We start from the raw sequence: 25,098 nt of genomic DNA on the forward strand, positions 1-25,098 counted from the left end.
GCACACTAATCTCTTATGTGGGACCTCATTGAAAGCCTTCTGCAAGTCCAAATACGCCACATCCACTGGTTCTCCCTTATCTATTCTACTAGTTGCATCCTCAAAAAATTCCAGTAGATTTATCAAGCATGATTTCCCTTTTGTAAATCCATGTTGACTTTATCCGATCACGTCATTGTTTTCCAAGTGCTCTGCTATTACATCTTTTATAATGGACTCTAGCATTTTCCCCACTACTGATGTCAGGCTAACCCATCTATAATTCCCTGTTTTCTCACTGCCTCCTTTTTGAAATTAGTGGGGTTACATTGGCTACCCTCCAATCCATTGGAACTGTTCCAGAGTCTATAGAATTTTGAAAAATGAACAGCAATGCATCTACTATTTCAAGGGCCACTTCCTTAACTCTGGGAAGTAGATTATCAGGCCCTGGGGATTTATCAGCCTTCAATCCCATCAATTTCCCTAACACCATTTCCCTACTAATACTGATTTCATACAGTTCCTCCTTCTCACTAGACCCTATGTTCCCAACATTTCTGGGAGGTAATTTGTGTCCTCCTTTGTGAAGACAGAACCAAAGTATGTATTTAATTGGTCTGCCATTTCTTTTTTCCCCATTAAAAATTCCCCCGTTTCTGACTGTCAGGGACCCACATTTGTCTTCACTAATCTTTTTCTCTTCACATATCTCTCGAAGCTTTTACAGTCAGTTCTCTGCAAGCTTGCTCTCATACTCTATTTTCCCCTTCTTAATCAATCCCTTTGTCCGCCTTTGCTGAATTCTAAACTGCTCCCAATCCTCAGCTTTGCTGCTTGTTCTGGCCATTTTATATTTTCCTCCTTGGATCTAATTTCTTTTGTAAGCCACGGTTGAGCGTTATCCACATGAAGCTTCCAGCACAGCACGACCTTGCTGCTGTGGATGACTATTCTCTTTCTCATCTGAAGTCCAATGTAAAGCAGCTGTGGCATCACCCATCTTGATGTTCCCTGTGTGAACACCTCCAAACTTTACCAATAAGAGCATCACTACAAGAACTCCTAGAAAACCATTTTCAGAGGGAGCAGAGAAAGCAGTTCTGAGCAATGAGCATTTATTAATATTGGGGCACCTGTCCTTTAAACGTCCCCATGAAGAGCGACCAAATCTCCCTCTGTTTTACTGCTGAGTTTCCTGAGTCCCAGGAAATCATGCAAGAGACGTTAAATTCAAAATTGAAGGGAGGTACCCTCATTAATATTTACCCTCAAGCTTGGGTTACTTGGGTTGCACCTAAACCTGGCTCCGTTAAAATCAGAAGTGGGCATGTTGAAGGCGGGTTAGGGTTGGGTTTCCGATTTTTGAAATCTTAACCTACTAACCTTCTGTCCTTTGAGATTTGAGATTTAGTCTCCCACTGGAGATGGAAAGCCAGAATTAATGTTTTCAAGTGAAATGATGCTTCTTTCAGATTTGACATAAACCAGGAAAATTCCAGGATTTTGATTTAATATGATAATCTAAAGAAAGAGAGTGCATCTAGCACAATTTCCAGATCTTCCAGGTGATCCAAAATATTTCACAACCAATTCATTACTCTTGAAGTGAAGTTGCTGTGTGATATAGTCAAATGGGAGATCAATTTCCACATAGCAAAGTTCCACAAACAAACAAAAAGATGGATAACCAGTATTTTTTTCCTTTGGGTGTCTTGACTGAGGGAGGAAAACTCCCTGCTCTTCATCAAAAGGTGGTGTAGGATCTTCTGTATCTTTGTGAACCACCAGATCAGGTCAGTTAAAAATTTAATCAGAAATATGGTACCTCCAACAACACAGCAATACACTGAAATGTCAGCCTAGATAATGTGCTAAAGTCCTGCAATGGGGCTTCAGCACATAGGGGGTGATTTTTAACTACTGCTTGCCTGAATCTCATCTGTAAAACTGACGACCAACAGAAGAAAATCGGGGGGTGGAATTATCCCTTGAGCGCCATTGAGTCTTGAACCCCAAAAAATTGATTTTAAGATTGTCCTCTTCATTTTCAAATTTCTCCACACCTTCATTACACCCTATCTAAAGAGTTTTTCTCCACCTAAATATTCCAGTCTCCACCATTTGTTCCATCAGGAATGTGCAAGAGGAATTGGAGGAGCGCAGAGATCTCACTAGGTCCTGGTTTATGTCAAATCTGGAGGAGGTTACAGAGATAGGAAGGGGTAGGGCCATGGAGGAATTTGAAAACAAGATGAAGATTTTAATATCGAGGCATTGCCAGACTGGGAGCAAATGTAGGTCAATGGGCATAGGGGTGAGGGTGAATGGGATTTGGTGCAAGTTAGGATATGGGATGAGCTCTAGTTTACGGGGGGTGCATGGTGGGAAGCTGGTCAGGAGAGCCTGAGGGAACAAAGGCATGGTTAAGAGTTTCAGCAACCAATAGGCTGAGGCAGGGGTGGGGATGGGCGATGCTATGGAGGTGGAAGTAAGCAGTCTTGGTGATGGAGAGGCGCAAACTTAGTCCAGGGGCAAATAGGATGCCAAGGTTGCAAACAGGCTGGTTCAGCCTCAGACAGTGGTCAAAGAGAGAGATGAAGTCAACAGTTAGTGAACGGAGTTTGTGGCTGGGACCAAAGACAATGGGCTAAATTTTAACACCCAAAAACCACTGGGTTGAGGTTGGGTCATAGGCTAAAATTTTAAAAATCTCAAACCTGACCCCCGAACTGCCTCCAACCCACCCAAGTCTTGGTTTAACGGAGCTGGACAAAGAGCGGGCATCCAACCTGCTCCCAGGAACCGGGTTGGCAATCTAAATATTTTAATGAGGCTGGCAGCCACTGATTTAACCTGGTTTAATTGTGGTCAGTCAGGTTTCCCAAACCTCAGGAAACCCAGCAGCTGAAGGAAGTCGAGGACAGTTTCAGGGAGAGAACATTTACTTGTGGGGTAGGAAAAGCAGATGTGCTTTCCCCCAGTTCCCAAGCTCCCCCACATAACAGCCCCCCCATACAAAGACTCCCATTGGGGTCAAAGATTGGACCTCCCCCGTATTTGGACACCTCTCCCCAGTGCCCACCCCCCACCCTGGGGTCAGAAATCAGCTACACCCCCTCCCTCCCAATCATGGAATCAGACACCCACCCAGGGTCTTAGATTGAAACCATGTGGTCCTGCTGCCTGCTGTGGAGTCCTGCTTGTCCGACTGCAAGCCAAGCCTGTTAATCAGGCTGACTTCCAGGTGGGGAACATGACAATGACAAAAGATGCAGGAAGATTCTAGTCCAAAACTCCAGCCCCAGCCTATGTAACCTGTCCCTGTTAATATCCAGGCCAATGATTTGGTCTTCCCAATATTTAGTTAGAGGAAATTTTTGTTTATCCAATACTGGATGTCGGACAAGCAGCATGACAAATCAGAGGCAATGGAGTTTGACAGAGGTGATGGTGTGGTAGAGCTGAATTTTTTTCAATATTCGTTCAGGGGATGTGGATGTGTTGACAAGGCTGCCCACATCTCATGAACGAATATTTAAAAAAAATGTTGTCAGCATACATGTGGGACCTGACACTGTTTTTGGATGATGTCGCAACAGGGCAGCGTATAGATGAGAATTAGAAGTGGGCTAAGGGTAGACTCCACTTTATTTCTGTGCCAGGCCAGGCCTCGACAGTGGATTCAGACTGCATTTGTACTATAACTACAGCATTGATATAAAATGAAAGACTACAATTATGGTGTCTAAAAATGCTAACCAACTGGATTGTAAAACTAACAAGAATAAAACATACACTTTTCATTCAATTCATCTCAAAGAATCTAAATTGTCCTTAATCAGAGATCAAATTACCTGGAAAACCTCCTGGAACGCCTCCAGGAACAGCCCCTACAAAGCCTCCAGGTACACGCCATGGAACACCTCCTGCAACACGCCATGGAAAGCCTCCTAGAATACCAGCGCAGGAAAGTTGTAATCATCAATATGTGACAGAAGAGCATACTCTTGGTACCAAACACAGCAGTATTACTGAGACTACCTGAAACAAAGCTACTTTCATTTGCTGCAAGGCCTGATAGTGGAGTGTAATCAAAAGTTCAAATGGCTTCAGTCCCTTGAATAAATGAGTAGAAGAGATCTTTGATCAAGAAGAAACTTTATTATATTATTTAGATAGCCTTTCTGAGATTTCTGCGCTCATCTAATTCTGGCCTCTTGAGCATCCCCAATTTTAATTGCTCCACCATTGGTGGTCGTGCCTTCAGCTGCCTATGCCCTAAGCTCTGAAATAGCCTCCCTAAACCTCTCTGCCTCTTCACCTCTCTATCTTCAAAATGTACTTAAAACCCTCTTTTGGCCATCTGCCCTTATGTGGCTCGATGTCTAATTTTGCTTTATAATGCTCCTGTGAAGTGCCTTGAGAAGTTTTATTTCATTAAAGGCGTGATATAAATATAAGTTGTTGCTGTAGATGTGATACAATCCTTCTACAATTCCCTACTGAACAGCTCTGTAGGTGTACCTACATTACATGGTCTGCAATGGTTCAAGAAGGCAACTCACCACCACCTTCTCAAGGTCAATAAATGCTTTGCCAGCGATGCCCACGCCCCACATACAAATAAAAAAAACAATGAAGTGGCTGTGTTTGCCAGGATGTGCAGCATTTTAGAATCATTGATCGCCCTTTTGTCAATTGTAATTCTACACTATTACAATGACTGTGCCTCACCACATGCTAATTTTCCGTTATGCATTTGGGCCCTGCAAACCAAAATACTGTTAATGAATTATTGGTCATGTGGTTCGCAGCACACGAGACACACCTGCCTCTTCCCTGTATCTGTGCTTATAATGGTAACCACAGGGAATGCGAATATGGATTCTGAAACAACTGGGAGAAGAGGGTAAAGTAGAAAGAAGGCAACTTTAAAATTTTAAGTTGTCTCAGCTACTATGCGGCCCACTCTGAAAGAAAAGCACATGAAAGGGCCTTAGACAGCATTAGCAGAATGTCATGGCCCAGATATTTGAGCACCCCATTTATATTCCATGTGCCAGAATGGTGAGGCCCTAAACTCCTCAGATATTGTGCTCTGAGCTTTACAATAATGTTGCCAATGCAGCACAACAGGTCACAGGTGAAGAGTGGTGAAAAATCAGGCTGCTGCTCGTGTGGTGGTTGGGAATCTGGATCAGGACTATGGAGCAGGATGGGGACATTGATCTGTTAGAGCCTGGATTAAGAGTCACAGGCCCTGTGTTGGGTATTGCGGTGGCCATGGATTGGGTGTATGGGCTGTAAGCAGAGAGAAGATTGTGGTTGGGAGCAGTGGCGATGGTTGGGGAGGTAGGATGGTGAGGGGTGGGTTGGATATGGTGTTATTTTGAAATTCTACTTCTGACACCAAACTCCAAATTGTTTATGTAAATGTTGTCCCAGCCACGATGCTGGTGGAACACCACTTTTCACTTTTGTCATTCTGGCTAACCCACACACTGTTTTGGACATAGGAACAAGAGAAGGCCATTTAGTACCTCCAATCTGTTCTGCAATTCAGTGAAATCATGGATGACCTGCGACCTAATTCCTTATACCTGCCTCTGCCTCATATCCTTTAATACTTTTGGTTTACAGAAACTACCAACCTCAGATTTTAAATTGACAATTGACCTAGCATCAATTGCCATTTGTGGAAGAACGTTCCAAACCTCTGTCACAGTTTGAACATAGAACATAGAACAGTACAGCACAGTACAGGCATTTCAGCCCACAATGTTGTGCCGAACCTTTAACCTACTCTAAGATCAAACTACCTACATACCCTTCATTCTACTATCATCCATGTACCTATCCAAGAGTCGCTTAAATGTCCCTAATGTATCTGCTTCTACTACCACCGCTGGCAGTGCATTCCACGCACCCACCACTCTCTGTGTCAAGAACCTACCTCTGACATCTCCCCGAAACCTTCCTCCAATCACCTTACAATTATGCCCCCTGGTGATAGCCCTTTCCGCCCTGGGAAACAGTCTCTGGCTATCTACTCTATCTATGCCTCTCATCATTTTGTACCCCTCTATCAAGTCACCTCTCATCCTTCTTCGTTCCAATGAGAAAAGCCCTAGCACCCTCAACCTTTCTTCGTAAGATATGCCCTCCAGTCCAGGCAGCATCCTGGTAAATCTACTCTGCACCCTCTCTAAAGCTTCCACATCCTTCCTATAATGAGGCAACCAGAACTGAACACAATATTCCAAGTGTGATCTAACCAGGGCTTTATAGAGCTGCAGCATACCCTCGTGGCTCTTAAACTCAATCCCCCTGTTAATGAAAGCCAACACACCATACGCCTTCTTAACAACCCTATCAACTTGGGTGGCAACTTTGAGCGATCTATGGACATGGACCCCAAGATCCCTCTGTTCCTCCACACTACCAAGAATCCTGTCTTTAAGCCTGTATTCGGCATTCAAATTCGACCTTCCAAAATGAATCACTTCACACTTTTCCAGGTTGAACTCCATCTGCCACTTTTCAGCCCAGCTCTGCATCCTGTCAATGTCCCGTGGCAACCTACAACAGCCTTCCACACTATCCACAACTCCAGCAACCTTCGTGTCATCGGCAAACTTGCTAACCCAGCCTTCCACTTCCTCATCCGTCATTTATAAAAATCACAAAGAGCAGAGGTCCCAGAACAGATCCCTGCGGAACACCACTGGTCACCGAGCTCCAGGCTGAATACTTTCCATCTACTACCACCCTCTGTCTTCTATGGGCCAGCCAATTCTGTATCCAGACAGCCAACTTTCCCTGTATCCCATGCCTCCTTACTTTCTGAATGAGCCTTCCATGGGGAACCTTATCAAACGCCTTGCTAAAATCCATATACACCACATCCACTGCTCTTCCTTCATCAATGTGTTTTGTCACATCTTCAAAGAATTCAATAAGGCTTGTGAGACATGACCTGCCCCTCACAAAGCCATGCTGACTGTCTCTAATCAAACCATGCTTTTCCAAATAATTATAAATCCTGTCTCTCAGAATCCTCTCCAATAATTTGCCCACTACCGACGTAAGACTGACTGGTCTATAATTCCCAGGGTTATCCCTATTCCCTTTCTTGAACAAGGGAATAACATTTGCCACCCTCCAATCATCTGGTACTACTCCAGTGGACAGTGAGGACGCAAAGATCATCGCCAAAGACGCGGCAATCTCTTCCCTCACTTCCCTTAATATCCTTGGGTATATCCCGTCTGGCCCCGGGGACTTATCTGTCCTCATGTCTTTCAAAATTTCCAGCACATCCTCCCTCTTAACATCAACCTGTTCAAGCATATCAGCCTGTTTCACGCTGTCCTCACAAACGACCAGGTCCCTCTCACTAGTGAATACTGAAGCAAAGTATTCATTTAGGACCTCCCCTACCTCCTCCGACTCCAGGCACAAGTTCCCTCTACTATCCCTGATCGGCCCTACCCTCACTCTGGCCATCCTCTTGTTCCTCACATAAGCGTAGAACGCCTTGGGATTTTCCTTAATCCTACCCGCCAAAACCTTTTCATGTCCCCTTCTAGCTCTCCTAAGTCCATTCTTCAGTTCCTTCCTGGCTACCTTGTAACCCTCTAGAGCCCTTTCTGATCCTTGTTTCCTCAACCTTAAGTAAGCTTCCTTCTTCCTCTTGACTAGCTGTTCCACATCTCTTGTCATACAAGGTTCCTTCACCCTACCATCCCTTCCTTGCCTCATTGGGACAAACCTATCCAGCAGTCGCAGCAAGTGCTCCCTAAACAACCTCCACATTTCTGTCGTGCATTTCCCTGAGAACAACTGTTCCCAATTTATGGTCCCCAGTTCCTGCCTAATAGCACTGTAATTCCCCCTCCCCCAATTAAATATTTTCCCATCCCGTCTGCTCCTGTCCCTCTCCATGACTATAGTAAAGGTCAAGGAGTTGTGATCACTATCACCGAAATGCTCTCCCACCGAGAGATCTGCCACCTGGCCTGGTTCGTTGCCAAGCACCAAATCCAACATAGCCTCCCCTCTAGTCGGCCTATCTACATTTTGAGTCAGGAAACCTTCCTGGACACACCTGACAAAAACTGCTCCATCCAAACTATTTGCACTAAGGAGGTTCCAATCAATATTAGGGAAGTTGAAGTCACTCATGACAACAACCCTGTTACTTCTGCACCTTTCCAAAATCTGCCTCCCAATCTGTTCCTCCGTGTCTCTGTTGCTATTGGGGGGTCTATAGAAAACTCCCAATAAAGTGACTGCTCCTTTCCTGTTTCTGACTTCCACCCACAATGACTCAGTACACAAACCCTCCTCGACGACCTCCCTTTCTGCAGCTGTGATACTATCCCTGATTAGCAATGCCACTCGCCCACCTCTTTTACCTCCCTCCCTATTCCTTTTGAAACATCTAAACCCCGTAACATCCAACATCCATTCCTGCCCCTGTGATATCCAAGTCTCCGTAATGGCCACAACATCGTAGCTCCAAGTACTGATTCATGCTCTAAGTTCATCACCCTTATTCCTGACACTTCTTGCGTTAAAATAGACACATTTCAACCCATCATACTGACTGCAACTTTGCCCTGTCAACTGTCGAACCTTCCTCACAGACTCTCTGCACTCTGTATCTGCCTGTTCAACAGCTACCCCATCCACTGTTCCGTAGCTCCGGTTCCCATCCCCCTGCCAAACTAGTTTAAACCCTCCCGAAGAGCTCCAGCAAACCTCCCGCCCAGGATATTAGTGCCCCTCCAGTTCAGATGCAACCCGTCCTTCTTGTACAGGTCCCACCTTCCCCAGAAGATATCCCAATGATCCACATAACTGAAGCCCTCCCTCCTACACCAGCTCTGTAGCCACGTGTTCAGCTGCACTCGCTCTCTGTTTCTATCCTCACTAGCACGTGGCACCGGTATCAATCCTGAGATTACTACTCTGCTCGTCCTGCCTTTTAGCTTCCAACCTAACTCCCTATATTCGCTTTTCAGGTCCTCATCCCTTTTCCTAGCTATGTCATTGGTACCGATGTGTACCACGACTTCTGGCTGCTCCACAGGTAACAACATTTATTGAAATTTTCCCACTTACCAAAACAATCAATCATATACTCTACTTGCCCCCAGAATAAAGCACACAAACCAGGTTTCCTGAAGAAACAACAAAACTATCCATTTGTTATAAACCAGAGCTTAACCAATAATGAAGTAAAGCATTCACATAAATGGAAATATTAAAGCCACTTATTTATCCTAGCCCTCACGCACGCACATACATAAACAACTGATTAACCGGGAAAAAATAAAATGGATTTTTGTTTACAGCTGTTGCAAAGAAATAGAAGGAATAATTAAAAAAAGACTGAAAAGTAGGTACGGAAAGTGTCCTTTTTTTTGGTGAGGTGTCCCAAAGGCAAATAGGCAGCTGTCACGAGGATCTTCCCAGAACAGCTCCTTCCAGGCGATGTTGAAGATCAGTTTGGGTAGGCTTTCAAAAAGATGCAGCTACAGAAGGCTTCACATAGATCTTACATCAGGTGTGCAGCAGCAAAGGTTTCAATTCTCACACTTACGATGCAACGTTCCTTCAGAGTGGCAAGGTTTCTGCAAACATCCAGGATTTCTTCAAATACAGGAAGCAACAGGAAACAGACACAGGATTTTGCTTTTCAAGAGAAAGATGGGCTGGCTGGATCTTCTTCTGTGCTCCTGGCAGGTCAATAATCAAACTCCTCTTTTTCCCAGGCCAAACACCAACAAGTCTATTATGTGGCACTTTATCAAACATCTTTTGTAGTCCATGTGCACCACATCAACTGTATTATGCTCATTAACCCCCTTTGTTACCTCAAAGAACCTATTACCTACAGGTAGTAAATGGCTTCCACTTTTCACCTCCCAACTGACTGCAGATAGTGTTTAGTTAAAAATGGCGTGTTACTCCCCGAGTGTTTTTTGGGTCAAATAAGCAGACAAATGACAGGTTTCCTTGTAGGTTAAAAAAAGATAACTATTTATTTTGTTAAACAATTCCCAAAATGGTCACAACCTCGCCCACACACCCATTCACACACACATGCATGCACAAAAATAGAGACAGAGAAACAGGTGGATGCAATTAAAGTCCAAATTACTGTACAAGACTCCGTTGCTTAAAGAACCTTTAGAGTTTCTTTCGGGAGGAAATTTTATAATGGTGCTGCAGACCTGAATGTTCCTTGTCTTGGAGTTGCTGAGGTGTTGTAGTCTTATGTGGTTAAAACTCAGCCCAAAGTTGGTGGTGCAAATCTGGTTTACTTTTACAGATGGAGAGTCTCAAAGTCACCTTGCAATTTCTCTGCTGTGGTACTTGATCAAGTTGGTATTCAGCAGGATTCTCCTGCTTAGCTGGACCACACCTCACCACCTGTGGCTGGAACTGGCTTTTTGTGGTCTTTGGTTGATCTCCCCTCTCTCTCCAGAGGGCTACCTTTTAAGGTAAAAAGCCATCACAGTTGAGTCTCTGTCAGGTGACAATGGGCCCTCTCCCTTGGTGTGACCACACAATGGTCCAGGATATGAAAACCGTTGCTGTCTGCTGGCATCTGGATGGGGACCATTCTATGACAATGTTACTTCACACCTATTCCTTTTGATTTGGGTTGTGGAGTCAGTCTATCTACAGAACCTTTGTTAGTTCATTCCTGTAGAAAGGGCACTGCAATTTCAATAGGTTCTCCCCACAGCTAATTCAGATGAGGTTAACGAGTTTCACCTCAACAGATAGATGTGTTTATTGACAGTACAGGAGGGGTTACCTAACTTCTACTCCATTTTTACTGTTGTACAAATGTGCCCTTTTTCTTGTGGTTCAGTTCAACAGTTGACTTTTATTTCATAGTTCCTCCAGTTCATTGTTTATTTCATCATGGCTACTTCTGAGCATGGCAAACTCAATCAAGTTAGTTAAACATGATTTGCCTTTATAAAAATCCATGCTTGCTTTCCTTAATTAATCCACATTTGTCCAAGTGACTATTAATTTTGTCCCAGATTATCTTTGCTAAAAGCCTTTCCACTATTGAAGTTAAACTGACTTGCCTACAGTTGCTGGGTTTATCCTTACACCCTTTTTTGAACAAGGATGTAACATTTGCAATTCTCCTGTCCTCTGGTGGCACACCTGTATATATCACTATTGTTACAAAAGGTTTTATTTTTGTACCAAAATCTTAGACTTCTATGTGTCTTAAAAAACAGAAAAAAGGATTTACAGTGGGCTTGGACACCTGCAAATAGCTGGAATTTTTGGATGTTGACTTTGCATACAATAATAGAACAGCAAGTAGTTTCAAGGAAGCCAGCCAGGGGTTTGACCTCCTCAAAGCAACACTTTGAATGACAGTGAAGACACTGTCTGGTCACGTGATTACCTCTGGAAGGCTTTTTGCTTTCACTTCGGACTTTTAAAAACAAGTGAGTTGGACAAACAGCAGGCATTTTGAAACCTAGACCGGACCTACCTGGAGATTGGAGAAAAAGACCTTGCTCTGTAAAAGAGACTTGCATCTCTTGAAAAGAAATCCTGCATTTGAAAAGTGGCATATTCCTATTGCCTCCTGTCTCTGAAGAATTCCTGCATCCAGAGTGGTTCCTGTTGCCTTCTGTGTTTTGGGAAATCCTGGAACCTGAACAAAGCTTCTACTGCTGTGTTGCTGCTGTGAATCCTGAGCAGACCGATTGCTGCATCCCTGCTGAAAGACCTGTGTGAGGCCTGCTGTACTCAAATTGCCTACCCATCAAAGACTGTTCATCAACCTTGCGTGGAGAGACTGCGAGTGGCATCCGAATATTCGACTTTGGGACACCTCATCACACTAAAAAAATCCTACCAGAACATGACGAACGGATTTATTTTTATTATTCCTTCTATTCCTAAGAAACAGCTGTAAACCAAAATCCTTTATCCCCAGTTAACTTTTTTTTGAATGTATGTGTGTGTGCATGAGGGCTAAGGAACTAAGCAGCTTTTCATATATATATAGATATAAAATCTATAGATATATCTCATTAGTAGTTAAGACTTATTAGTTTTTTTCTAATTGTTGTTGTTGTTTAAATAAACCTGGTTTGGTGTGCTTTATTCTGGGGGACAATAGTGTCTAATTTGGTTATTCTTCGGTAGGTGGGAAACTTTACTGATATGCTGTGACCTGTGGAGTAGTGGAACTGAATTAACAGTGCATTTCTCCCGCCTTGGTCATAACACTATGTAACTGACAGGCGTCTATTTCACAAAATACTTTATTTTTGACTTTCCTTCTTGGAGGAAGCAACAACGCCAAGGCCATACTTTGTAGGGTAGTGACACATATCGAAGGAGGATTGGCAGATTATGGGCAGTGCCTCTGCAATTTCCTCCCTTATTTAGCTCAGTATCCTTCCAGCCCTGGTGACTTATCAACTTTTAAGTACAGCCAGCCTTTCTAATACCTCCTCTTGATCAGTTTTTAGCCCATCCAGTGCCTCAACTATATCCTGTTTCACGATGACTTTGGTAGAATCTTCTTCCTTGGTAAGGACAGATGCAAAGCACTCATTTAGTACCTCAGCCATGACCTCTGCCCCCACACCTGGATCCTATTTTTGGTCCCTAAACAGCTTTTAGATTCCCTTTTATGTTAGCCACCAGATTCTTCTCATACTCTCTCTTTGCCTCTTTTATTTCCTTTTTCACTTCCCCTCTGAACTTTCTATATTCAGCCTAGTTCTTGCTTATATTATCAACCTGACATGTCAGACACACACTTATTCTTGTAGATTTCATCCAAAAAATCTTAGAAGGCCTAAACCTTCATCACTATCTAACTGACATGCATCCATCTCACAAAATACATTATCTTTGATTTTCCTTCTTGGAGGAAGCAACAACGCTAAGGCCATACCTTGTTTTCTCTTTGTAGGATAGTAACACAGGTCCGCATATCCACATCATTCTTCTGCTGGTCATATGGTTCAGACTCCGCAAACATCGGAGGTTAATCATACCCCAACAATTTAAACTTGCTTTCTGCCATTTTTTTTTACAATGGCCATGAAGATTTTAGTTTTATGTCTGGAAATATTTTTTGTAGTTTCCAACTTTCACCTTTAGGCAACCATCCTCCGTTAAACCAGAGAGCCAGGTGGTGAAGGATAGATATGGAACCTAATCTTTGTACCTTTATAAGCTTTTATTTACAGAGACATACATTACAAACATGCACCTCCAAACCCAACAACCACAGTTTCATTCTACTCTTATATAGAAGCACAAGTGAATCCCCAGTTAACATCCTCAATACAATTAAACACTCAATTAATATACAATTAACACCCCTTATCCCTTCTCTGTCTGCTGCTCTTCAGCTAATTTCCTAACCAGGTCAATATTTTGCCTTCAATTCCATGAGATTCAACTTTAGCTAACAGTCTCTTATGGGGGACTTTATCAAATGCCTTCTGGAAGTCTATATAAATAACATCATTAGACATTCCCCTGTCTACTACTTTAGTCACCTCTTCAAAAAATCCAATCAGGTTCATCAGCCATGACCTACCCTTGACAAATTCATTCTGACTCTCTCTGATCAGTTGAAAATTTTTAAGGTGTTCAGTCGCTCTATCCTTAATTATAGACTCGAGCAATTTCCCGACAACAGATGTTAGGCTAACTGATCTATAATTCCCTGTTTTCACTCTTTCAACTTTCTTAATTCCTGGAGTGACATGAGCAATTTTCCAATCCAAAGGAACTGTTCTCGAAACGAGGAAGCATTGTAAGAATATAGTTAGAGCATCTGAAATGTTCTCACCAACTTCCTCTAAAACCCTGGGATGGAAATAATCTGGTCCTGGAGATTTGTCATTTTTAATGCTGCTATTTTCTTCATGACTGTTATTTTGCTTACAGTAATCTAGCTGAGTCCCTGTCCCTGATTCAATATTAGTTTTCTTGGAATGCCCAGCGTGCTGACCTATTCTTCAAGTATAAATACTGACACAAAGTAATTATTCAACATTGTTTGCCATTTTCTTATTTCCAATAACAACATCACCATTACCAGTTTTCAAGGGGTCCACATTGCTCCTAACCATTGTATTTTTCCTAACACCATTGTAAAAATATTGTGTCAATTTTGATATTCATGCAAGTTTCTTTTCACACTCGCTTTTTGTAGCTGTTAATGCCATTTTGTCACCATTTGCTGTTGATTGTACCTCCCCTATTTTCTAGGATCTGTGCTAGTTTTGTGTTTTCAATTGCTTTTTTTTTAGTTTCATGTTGTCGCTTACATTTTCAGTGTTTTTTATTTGGTAAGTAGAGCTCTTTGCCCCTTAGGGGTATAAACTAGTTGTGTATCACAGTAATTAATCCCATATCTGAACAGTTCCATACATGGATTTGTGCATTTGCGTGTTGTTTTTGAAGCTTCATCACTCATATTCCATGCAAACATTTGGAACTGATACAGAATGTTGACAGTTAGCTGCAACAGCTCTTGTGTATCTAGCAACTCCAATGGTGATAATCCCATCACAATTTTATTAAAGAAAGAATATCACATGAAATTTTACAAGAAGTCTATGGAGAAAACCAATGTTTCTTCCCAATTTCTCTGAGGTAACCCAGGAAAATCCCCATGTTATGATCTAATATGACAATTAAAAAAATAAATTGTATTACTCACATCCATCAGATGATCCAAAGCTTTTCACATTCAAATTAATTACTGATGCATGTATTTACTGTGTAATGTCATCAAAGGGGGAACAATTTGCTTAGAGCAAGGACATACAAACAACGAAAACATGGATTGTTATTTAATTTGCTTCTTTGGTCGTGTTGGCTGAGGAGGGATAAATCCCTACTCTTCATCAAATGGTGCAGTAGGATCTTTTGTAGCCTTCAGAACCATCAGTTCAAAATTTTATCAGAAAGATTACTTGGGCCTCAGCAGAAAGTATCTATTTCCCTTAAAGGAGAGAGATTCTTACTGACCTAAAAAATACAAGACGACCCACTTTATTAGTAAAATTATTGTATGATGGGAGACCTCCAAGTGGTAGCTGGACCGACTTAATACAGGAGGGTAAATACAAAATTGTTACTGATGGTGCCATTATTCTTCACTGGGCTAGAAGAATTGCCAGTCACAAGCACACGGGACCTAGAGCAGGGAGATAAGATACTACAGGTGCCGGCTCACCAGAGGGTGTGATTGCATGCTAGTTTTGCTGCAGAGGACTTGAATGCTGTCTTTGAAGGCCAAGCCTAGCGAAGAAGGCTAATGGGCTTTTACCAGGAAATGTTAGGTGCACTGGACAGCCTGACAACGAGATTGTCAGTGCCAGAGAGCATGGAGGCGTTCAGCTCCAACTTCCATTAAGGCTATGTGCAGAATGTTGAGACAATCTTTTCCAAAATAGACCAAGTGGTCAGTTCCGTAAACATGATGGTGTTGCCCACCAGGATATGACCTCTTATGACAGCTTCAATGGAAGCTCAACTGTCCACTATAGCAGCTAACACTGGTACCATGGAAGCTCAGACATTTTGGCTCTGAGGTCAATGTTGATAGGTGCCTTCAGGACATCACAATAGTTCTGCACTCTGTTCATACACTGAGTTGCAAAAGTGCTGAGGTACAGGATTAGGCGTCTAGCTGCATACATGCTATAACTGCAGTGTTGATACAAAGTGAAATACTACAATTATAATGTAAAAACATCCTAACAAACTGCTTTGCAAAACTGACAATAATAACACTTTTCATTCTGCTCATCTCAATGAATCCAACATGTTATTGATAAGAGATCAAATTAATCAAATTACCTGGAATGCCTCCTGGAATGGTTCTAGGTACACCTCCTGGAACTAGCCCTGGTACAGCTCCTGGAATGCCAGAAGAGGGGAATCACAATCATTAGATGTCAAATAAACTCAACAGAAGAACATACTGTTGGTACTAAAGACATTACCGTATCATTAAAAATAATCGTCACAAAGCTTGAACTGCTGCTTTCATTTGCTGATAGGGCAGATGGTGGAGTGTGATCAAAAGTTCAAATGTGGCAGTTCCTAGACTGAATTAGCAGAAATGATCTTTGATGTGATGAGAAAGCAACAGTTTATCTTATTGTTTAGATGTGACATAGTCATGTGAATTGGTCTTGTCTCTTAGGATATGTAACATTTTTTATGGAATCATCAGTCTGCTTTTAAATTATAATCCTATATCAATAAAATTATTGTGTCTGCCCATTTTTTGTCATTCAGTTGGACCCTATTAACCAAACTAATGTTAATGAATTAGTGATCAGTGCATTGGCTGAATTAGTTGAAATGATCTTTGATGAGGAGGAAATACTTTATTCTACTGTTTACATTGCAGATGTAACACAAATACATCAATAGCAAGGGAATGACTAAAGAAAGAGCAGGGCCTATTAGGGACCATTAGATTAACTCGTGTGTGGAGATGGAGGATGTTGGTATGGTTCTTATTGAGTACTTTACGTCTGTTTTCACAAAATAGAGGGATGAAACTCCTCCTCCCTGATTACAATGTCGGTGTGAAATATTACATGAAATTAACATAGTGAAAGAGGAAGTGTAAAGGGGTTAAACATCTTTGAAAGTGGATAAATTCCCAGGCCCAGACAAAATGTAGGCTGTTAAGGGAAGTAAGAGAAGAAATAGTGCAGGCGCTGACTATCATTTTCCAATCTTCTCTGGATACAGGTGTGGTGCCAGAGGACTGGAGAACAGCTAACATTGTACCATTGTTTAAAAAGGGGGAAAGGGATAGACTGAGCAATTACAGGTCAGTCCGCCTATCCTCAGTGGTGGGAAAGTTATTGGAAAAAATTCTGAGCGCCAGAGTAAATCTTCATTTAGAAAGACACGGATTAATCAAAAACTGTCAGCACAGATTTGTTAAAGAAAGGTCGTTGCTGACTAACATGATTGAATTTTTTGAGGAGGGAACAAGAAGGTTGATGAGGGTAGAGCATTTTATGTAGTCAAAATGGATTTTAGCAAAGCTTTTGATATGGTCCCACATGGCAGGGTAATCACAAAAGTAAAAGCCCATCGGATCCAAAGCAAAGTGGCAAATTGGACCCAAAACTGACTCATAGGCAATAAGCATATGGTAATGGTCGATGGATGTTTTTGTGAATGGGTGGTTGTTTACAGTGGGATTCCAAAAGGGCTCAGTACAAACTCCCTTGCTTTTTGTGGTATTTATCAATGATTTGGACTTAAATGTAGGGGGTAAGATTAAGAAGTTATCAGATGCTACAAAAATTTGCTGTGTGGTTGATAATGAAGAAAAAAGCTGTAGACTGCAGGAAGATATCAGGTGGGTGTAACAGTGGCAAATGGAGTTCAATCTGGAGAAATGCGAGATTATGCATTTGGGGAAGGCTAACAAGGCAATCAAATACACAATAAATGATAGGATACTAAGACGTGTAGAGGAACAGAGGGACCTTGGAGTACATATCCATAGAGCCCTGAATGTGGCTGGACAGGTAGCTGAGGTGGTCAAGAAGGCATACGTGATAATGCCTTTATTAGTCGAGCTATAGAATATAAGAACTGGGAGGCTATGCTGGAACTGTTTAAAACACTAGTTAGGCCACAGCTAGAGTACTGCATGCAGTTCTGGTCACCACACTATAGGAAAGATGTAATTGCACTAGAAAGGATACAGAAGAGATTTACGAGGATGTTGCCTGGACTGGAGAATTTTAGTTATGAGGAAAGATTGGATAGGCTAGGGTTGTTTTCTTTGGAACAGAGGAGACTAATGGAAGATCGAATTGAGGGGTCTAGATACAGTGGATAGGAAGGCCCTATTCCCCTTGATTTAGGGGTCCATAACCAGGGGGCATAATTTAGCGTAAAAGGTAGGAGATTTAGAGGGGATTCAAGCAAAATATTTTCACCTAGAGGGTGGTGGATATCTGGAACTCACTGCCTAAAAGGGTGGTAGAGGCTAAAGCCCTCATAACATTGGATAATATACACTTGAAGCGTGATAACCTACAAGGCTACAGACCAAGAGCTGGAAAGTGGGATTAGGCTGGATGGATACTTGTTGGTTGGCGTGGCCACTATGGGCCAAATGGCCTTCTTCCACGCTATAAAATTCTATGATATGATAAACATATGAATTAGTCATGTAGTATATATGGAGCATGATGAAAAGTCAAAAAACTGTGCTGCAAAAAAGTAGTGGGCAGGGGACACGATGTGTGACACAATGCGGTTAAGTTGGTTAATTCCCGAAAACAGGTCAGGGGATTGTGATGCGCCATTAACCTGTGCCAGTTGTGTGAAATGCAAGCAGTCTGCCAACTTTGTCCTGCTTGCTCATTATAATGATTTTTTCTTGCAGCCAGCACTTCCTGCACTCTTCAGTGGCTGAACGCATCAGCAGAGGGCCTAATATTGTTAGTACTTTGCACTACTTAATACGAGACTGCGCTACTTAAAGCAAGCCTACAACACTTAAATAGGAGGTGCACCCTTGCTTCAGCAGGTGCTGGGAATCGTTCTACAAGTGAATCTGACCCAGGAAAGAGTGAAGAATAGCTAACATGGGAGTATGCATGTACCAAGGTTTTCAGATGCTGCACTGAAGCTCTTGATGGAGGAGATGGAAAGAGGAGAGATGCCCTGTATCCTCTGGAGGCCCTCCAGGTGAACTATGCTAAGGCAGTGGGAACAAAGAGCCACGGAGGTCAATGTCAGGAGCATATCCCCAAGGACCTGGATTCAGTGCTGCAAGAAGTTTAATGACCTCACAAGAGTAGTCAAGGTCCGTGAATGCATCGTCAAATGCCATACTCTATCAATTGCCGACCAGCCTCAGGCACTGCACAAATCACCACATACTCACCTACCAACAATTTATATCAAACAGGACTCATACCTAACATTCATATGCTTCAACTCACTTCAAACACTTAACATTGTTGCAAGCCGCAAAATCCACATCTCACTGCTTGCACACACTGGCAACTGTTCAACAATGGCAGATCCATAACCCAAGCAGACTGCAAGATATTCATTGACACATTTTCCTCTCTCTTGCAGGTAAAGGTGGCGCACAACCGGAGGGAGCATGAACTAACTGGAGAAGGAGAGACACACCTGCATGTTCTAATCCTCATGGAAGAGACAATGCTAGCCACTATGGGAAGAGTCATTGCTGAAGCCATGGCCACCGGTGGGGCAGAGGCCACTGAAGGTGAGGGTACCCGCATACTTAAGCTTCCTTCTCTGATCCCACTTTTCCCTTATTCCACAGTCTCTCCTGACCTTTTTCCTTTCAGATACCCATGGCCTGCAACCTACTCAGGCAGTGTTGGAAGAGCAGGAAGACAGTGACGATGAAGACACATTGTTACTCGATTTCACACCCACAGTCACGAGCGCACATACCGATTCTGCACATAATTTAGAGGATGTGGGATCTGTGCATAGTGAGGCACTGGGCATGAGTGTGCTACAGCCAGGGCAGGGAGAAAAGAAAGTGCAGGTGCCAACTCGCCAGAGGACGAGGTCGCACACGAATTTTGCTGCAGAAGACTCAGATGATGATTTTGATGGGCCAGACTACAGAAGAAGGTTGAAGTACTTGGTGTACAGAAACACCTTCTGTCATTCCACCCTTTAACAGATTTGCCCAGTTTACTGTGGACAGTCTCTACATCATCACATTGAAGTCAGGCTTACCTAAATCTAGAATCTTAGCAGCTGTTTCTCATTTCTCCCCTTCAAGTATTAGGTTGAACTCGATCATATTATGATTGTTATTAGATAAATGTTCACGCACCTTTAGGCTGTTAACTGCCTTTAGCTCATTATTCATTACTAAATCCAAAATGGCATACCCCCTTGCTGCTTCTGGGACATATTGTTGCAGTAAACTATCCTGGGCATAATCAAGAAATTCACTACCTTTCTGACGTGTGCTGGTCTGTTTATCCCAATCTATATGAAAGTTAAAATCTCCCATTAAAATCTGCCTTTAGTACATATTTCTCTAATCGCTGCATTTATACAATTTACCACTTCACATCTGCTACTAAGGGGCCTAAACATGACTCCCAATCCTTTTGTATTTCTCAATTCTATCCATAAAGTCTCCACTGCCTGCTAACCTCTCATTACATCCTGTCATATAATTGAAATAATATTCTCTTTAATCACTAATCATTCCTTTACCATTTCCACTATCTTTTCTGTAGTCCTTATTTACTTCCCAGTCCTGACCGTCTTACAGCCGTGTCTCAGTTATGACTACCATGTCATATGCTCCAAGTTGAGTTTGTGCCTACAATTCATGCAATCTGTTCCTTTGACTCCATATTGTTTGTATAGAGAATACTTATTTGGGCCACATACCCTAACCTGTCGTTCTGCTATAATGTTTTACTCATATGTTTCTATTTCCCTCTCCTGTTTAATTACTTTACATCTTTTAGTTTTCCCTTTACCTGTAGTGCCTAAAGCATAATTTATGACTTTTAAACTCTGCTCCCCTCCCTTTCATTTGTTTGCTGATTATTTTTTTTATATTATCTTTTCCACTTGAGCTGCCCCCCACCCACCATTTACTAGTTTAATTACTTTACATCTTTTAGTTTTCCCTTTACCTGTATACTGCCTAAAGCACAATATCTGACTATTTCTCTTTTCTCTTACCTTTCTAATACTACCTTTTTCACCCCCACCCCCCCCACCTCATTTACTAGTTTAAAGTCCTCACAACTGCACTATTTATTCTTTCTGCTAGGATCCTGGTCCCAGCGAGGTTCACTTGGAGCCCAACCCAACAGTATAGTTCTTTCTTGTCCCAGTACTTGTGTCAGTGTCCCATAAAATGGAACAGTATTTCCCACACCAATCCTTCAACCACACATTTGCCTCCCTGATCTGCTTGCCACTATGCCAATTTGCACATGGCTCAGGTAATAATCCAGAGTTTGTAAACCTCGAGGTCCTGTCTTCTAATTTAGCGTCCAGTTCCTGATACTCTCCAAACAGATTCTCTTGTCTACTCTTCCTTATGTTTAGTCACAATATGAATCACAATGACTGGATCCTCCCCTTCCCTTTCCAATATTGCTTCAAGTCAGCTCGAGATTTCCTTCACACTGGCAACACGTAGGCAACATAACATGAAACAGTCTTGATTCTGCTTGCAAAGGATACTCTTTGTCTTCCTAATTAACGAATTCCCTACAACTGTCACATTATACTCCCCTCCTCCTCCTTCTCACACGTTTGAACAGCCTCCTGTTCCAAGATTCCAAGGTCAGGATTCTAGCTGTCCTTTGACAGTCTTTATCCTTATTCTCACAGGTGGCAAGTGTGTTGCACCTGTTGAAGTGATCAGTTTCTGCAGATCCTAGTTCTCTATCTCACCTGGGTTCCTTTTACCCTGCACACTATCAGTCACACCATCCCTGTTCTGAACCTGCACCTCTCTATGAGGTGTGACAGAGGTCTGCAGAAAACTGTCCAGATAACCCACCCCCTCTCTTATTTGTCCGAGCATCTCCCACTCGCACTCCAATTCAATGACTGTGAACCAGAGAGATTCGAGATGAAAACATCGGGCTGAGTTTTACCGGCCCCTCGACGCCGCAGGTCGCGGTACAGGGGCCAGTAAAATTCTGCGGGGAGAGGCCCACCTCAAACCACGACATCGAGAGAGGCCTGCCGCATTTTACCAGCGGTGGGGGAACTTCGGTGCGGCCCACCTGCTGCCTGGTGGCGGACCCTTCATCAGCATATGCAAATCGACATTAATCATATGTAAATAAACTTACCTGCAGGTGGTGGCCGTCCCACGCCGATATTTCGTTTGCCGATCGTGTTTCGCGCGCCTTCGGAACTCCGCATGGAGTTCTGAGGCGAGAACCTGGTGGGGAGGGGGTAGGAATAAAATTTTCAGGGCAGGAGGGGTGGAGGAGCGGGGAAATCAATTTTTATTGGATGTGGGGATGATGGGAAGGGGTTAGAGTCCAAATGTTAGAAGGTTGGGGAGGAAAGTTTGGGAAGGGAATAAAGTATTTTTTGACAATAAGTGCCACTTAAATGACCATTGAGGGGTTTGGGGAAGGGCCTCAACATCTTTATTAATTGTTAATAAAACATCTTGATTACTGTACCTGTAAAACCTAAAATTAATTCTAAGGGTTTAAAGCCCTTTACAAATGGTGCCAGTGCCTGCCCCCTACACGTTATCGGGCACCCGAATAAAATTCAGGCCATCTACTGCAAGTGTGTTTGCCTGGGACAGTCTCCATGCCCAAAAACACTGCCACATATTAGGCAACAACTTGCTTGGTGAGGAAGACAGTGGCATAGTGGTAAGATCACTGAACTAGTAATACGGAGGCCCAGGCTAATGCCATGGGGACGTGAGTTCAAATTCCACCACGGCAGCTGGTGGAATTTAAATTCAATTAACTAATAAATAAAAATCTGGGATTAAAAGCTTGTCTCAGTAATAGTACCATGAAACTATCATTGATTCTTGTAAAAACGCATCTGGTTCACGAATTTCCTTTAGGGAAGGAAATCTGCTGTCCTTGTCTGGTCTGGCCTACTTGTGACTCCAGACCCACAACAACTCCTAACTGCCCTCTGAAATAACCTAGCAAGCCACTCAGTTCAAGGGCAAATTAGGGATGGGCAAAATAAAGCTAGCCTTGCTAGTGATGCCCACATTCCATGAAAGAATAAAAAAAACTTAATCTAGATTATTTATATCTACTTTTTAGTTTGTGTGATTTTTTTTTCTTTTTCTACACACTAACTTGCACTGAGCAATAAAACACTGGACCAAAATTTTAAACACTGATTGCCTTAAGCTTCCACTACAAGTACGGGAGAAAAAAAGCAGCACCTTCTTCTCTCTGGGTACTCTCACCTACTTTTACACTCTGTTATTGATAGACTCAGGGGGCTGAATTTTACGTTAGGCGGACGGGAGCTGGCCACCGACGTACAAATTGGTGGCGAACCCACTTCTGCCTCACCTGAGGATCCATCCCGCATTTTATGGGTCCCCAGGCTTTAATTGTTCGGAGGCTGAACTTCCACCCGCTTGAGGGAGGAAGTCCCGGCTCACTGAGCTGCTGGCCAATCAGCGAGCCGGCAGCACTTAATCCCAGCAGCGCCACTGGGAGTGGTAGCCACTGCTGGGACTGTGGCCCAGCCAACCGAAGAGGATGCCTGGGAGCTGGGATCCAAGGTGAGTTTTGGTTGCCTCGTCGGGGGTAATTGGTCAGGCCCCAGCGAGGCAAGGGTGGCCGTCTGGGGGGAAGAGGGGCATCTTGGTTCCTGGGGGTAGTTGGAGAAACGGGGGCAGCCCTCAATTGGGCACCCTGTGCCCAATTCCCACAGCCCACCCCCGGGGTGCTGAGAGGCCGCCAGCTTTTACTGGGCAGCCTTTCCCAGCTCCAGGACACCCGTTTGCCACATATAAAATCCATGTGCAGGCGGGCAAAAGCCCTTAAGTGGCCATTAATTGGCAACTTAAGGGCCTTGATTGGCCTGGGGCGTGCGGCCCGTTGTTTGCCCTCCCCCACCCTACGTCAAGTGGGGCGGAGGCGGGAGTGGTCGGGCAGGCCTCCTGGAGCTTCCTGCTCCATTTTAAACCACCACCACCACGTGACACCATCCGGCTTGTTGGGGTGGCGTCAAATTCCAGCCAGGATCTCTTGTACTACTCTTCCTTATGTTCTTCAGCACAATATGGATCACAACGATTGGATCCCTCCCCTTCCCGTTCCAATACTGTTTCAAGTCAGCTCGAGAGTTCCCTCACACTGACACCACGCTGAATTAGCTTGCTAACAATTTTGCTCCTTGTCCCCTGACTCCACTTTTCTGACTTTAGTCATGAGTCTACTCTGCAGTATCTTGTGAAAATCCAACTATATTACATCTACTGCATTACCTTCGTCTCCTCTTTCTGTTACTTCTGCAAAGAATTGAGTAAAGTTAGTCAAGCATGACCTTCCCTTTTGAAATCTGTTCTATTCGTTATTAATATATAATATATATATATAATCATTTATGTTTCTACATTTTTTCTATTGCATCTTTCAGTGAGGGTTTCATTATGTTTCCTACCACTGATGTTAATAACTGGTTCATAACACCTTGGGATATTGTACCTCCTTTTTAAAATAACAGTTGTAACATTTGCTGCTTGCCAGTCCTCCTTACTAGTGAATTGTCATTTATATATGTGATAGTATCTCTGCTATCTCTTTCCTAAGCTTCTTTTAATATGCATGGATGCAACCCATCTGAACCAGGGCTTGTATCCTTTCTAACTTTGATTAGTTTATCTTAAATCTCACTCTATGTATTTTAGATCTCTTCTTGTAATGTATTGCCCCTCCATTAGTCTCACTGCTAAAATACTGAGGCAAAATAATTATTCAATATTTTTGCCATTTTTCTATTACTACCTGTGAGTTTATCTTGTCCGTCCCTATCTCAATTTTCCTATTGTTGTTTATTGACTGGATTTTTAAAGCTCGTTGAGTGCAGGTGTGGACGCGAGTGTGATTTATAGATCGCGTTCTCGGAGGTCGGCACTGCGAACCAGCCGAAACGCGAAGTCATTTTAAAGGCTGCCGGAAGGGAGGGAATGGCAATCCTGCTCACCTCCAGTTAATTGCCTATTGAGCTCATTATGGAGCTCATTAATAGGCTTGTTAGCAGCAGTTTGGTATTTTTAAAGGTAGAGAATGCGGAGAACATCACGTGCGGAACACAGCAGGGTGTACAAGATGTGAACATTGCGGAGGACCATGGGGGCTATGGGATGGGCTGATTAAAATAATGCTGAGGCACAAAATTAAGCTCAGCAGCTTCAAAAGTGCCAAAGAGTAGCCATTGCTGGAGCTGTGAGACTTGCTTTTCTCAGTGGCGAATGGCAGGAATCCAGAGAACGACGTGAGCCCACTGGCATTACTTGGGAACCTGTTTTGGCAGGGGAAGATCTGGTGAACACTCAAA

General features: G+C 43.0%; 1 protein-coding gene across 12 annotated transcripts in view; it reads right to left on the reverse strand.

Moving 5' to 3' along the window:
• Nucleotides 1-25,098, reverse strand: part of LOC137346623 (elastin-like) — a 508,685-nt gene that overhangs the window by 234,553 nt on the left and 249,034 nt on the right. For 10 of the 12 annotated variants that reach the window (XM_068010221.1, XM_068010223.1, XM_068010222.1 and 7 more), the window contains 2 exons: nt 15,871-15,930; nt 3,837-3,932 (listed from right to left, as the gene is read on the reverse strand). The exons of the other annotated variants lie outside the window; for them this stretch is intronic. In XM_068010221.1, coding sequence (XP_067866322.1) covers nt 3,837-3,932; nt 15,871-15,930 — 156 coding nt within the window. The remainder of the gene's footprint in view (nt 1-3,836; nt 3,933-15,870; nt 15,931-25,098) is intronic. 12 annotated transcript variants of the gene reach the window in all.

This window comes from Heterodontus francisci, chromosome 30, assembly GCF_036365525.1.
Source record: "Heterodontus francisci isolate sHetFra1 chromosome 30, sHetFra1.hap1, whole genome shotgun sequence".
Classification (NCBI taxonomy): Eukaryota; Metazoa; Chordata; class Chondrichthyes; order Heterodontiformes; family Heterodontidae; genus Heterodontus; species Heterodontus francisci.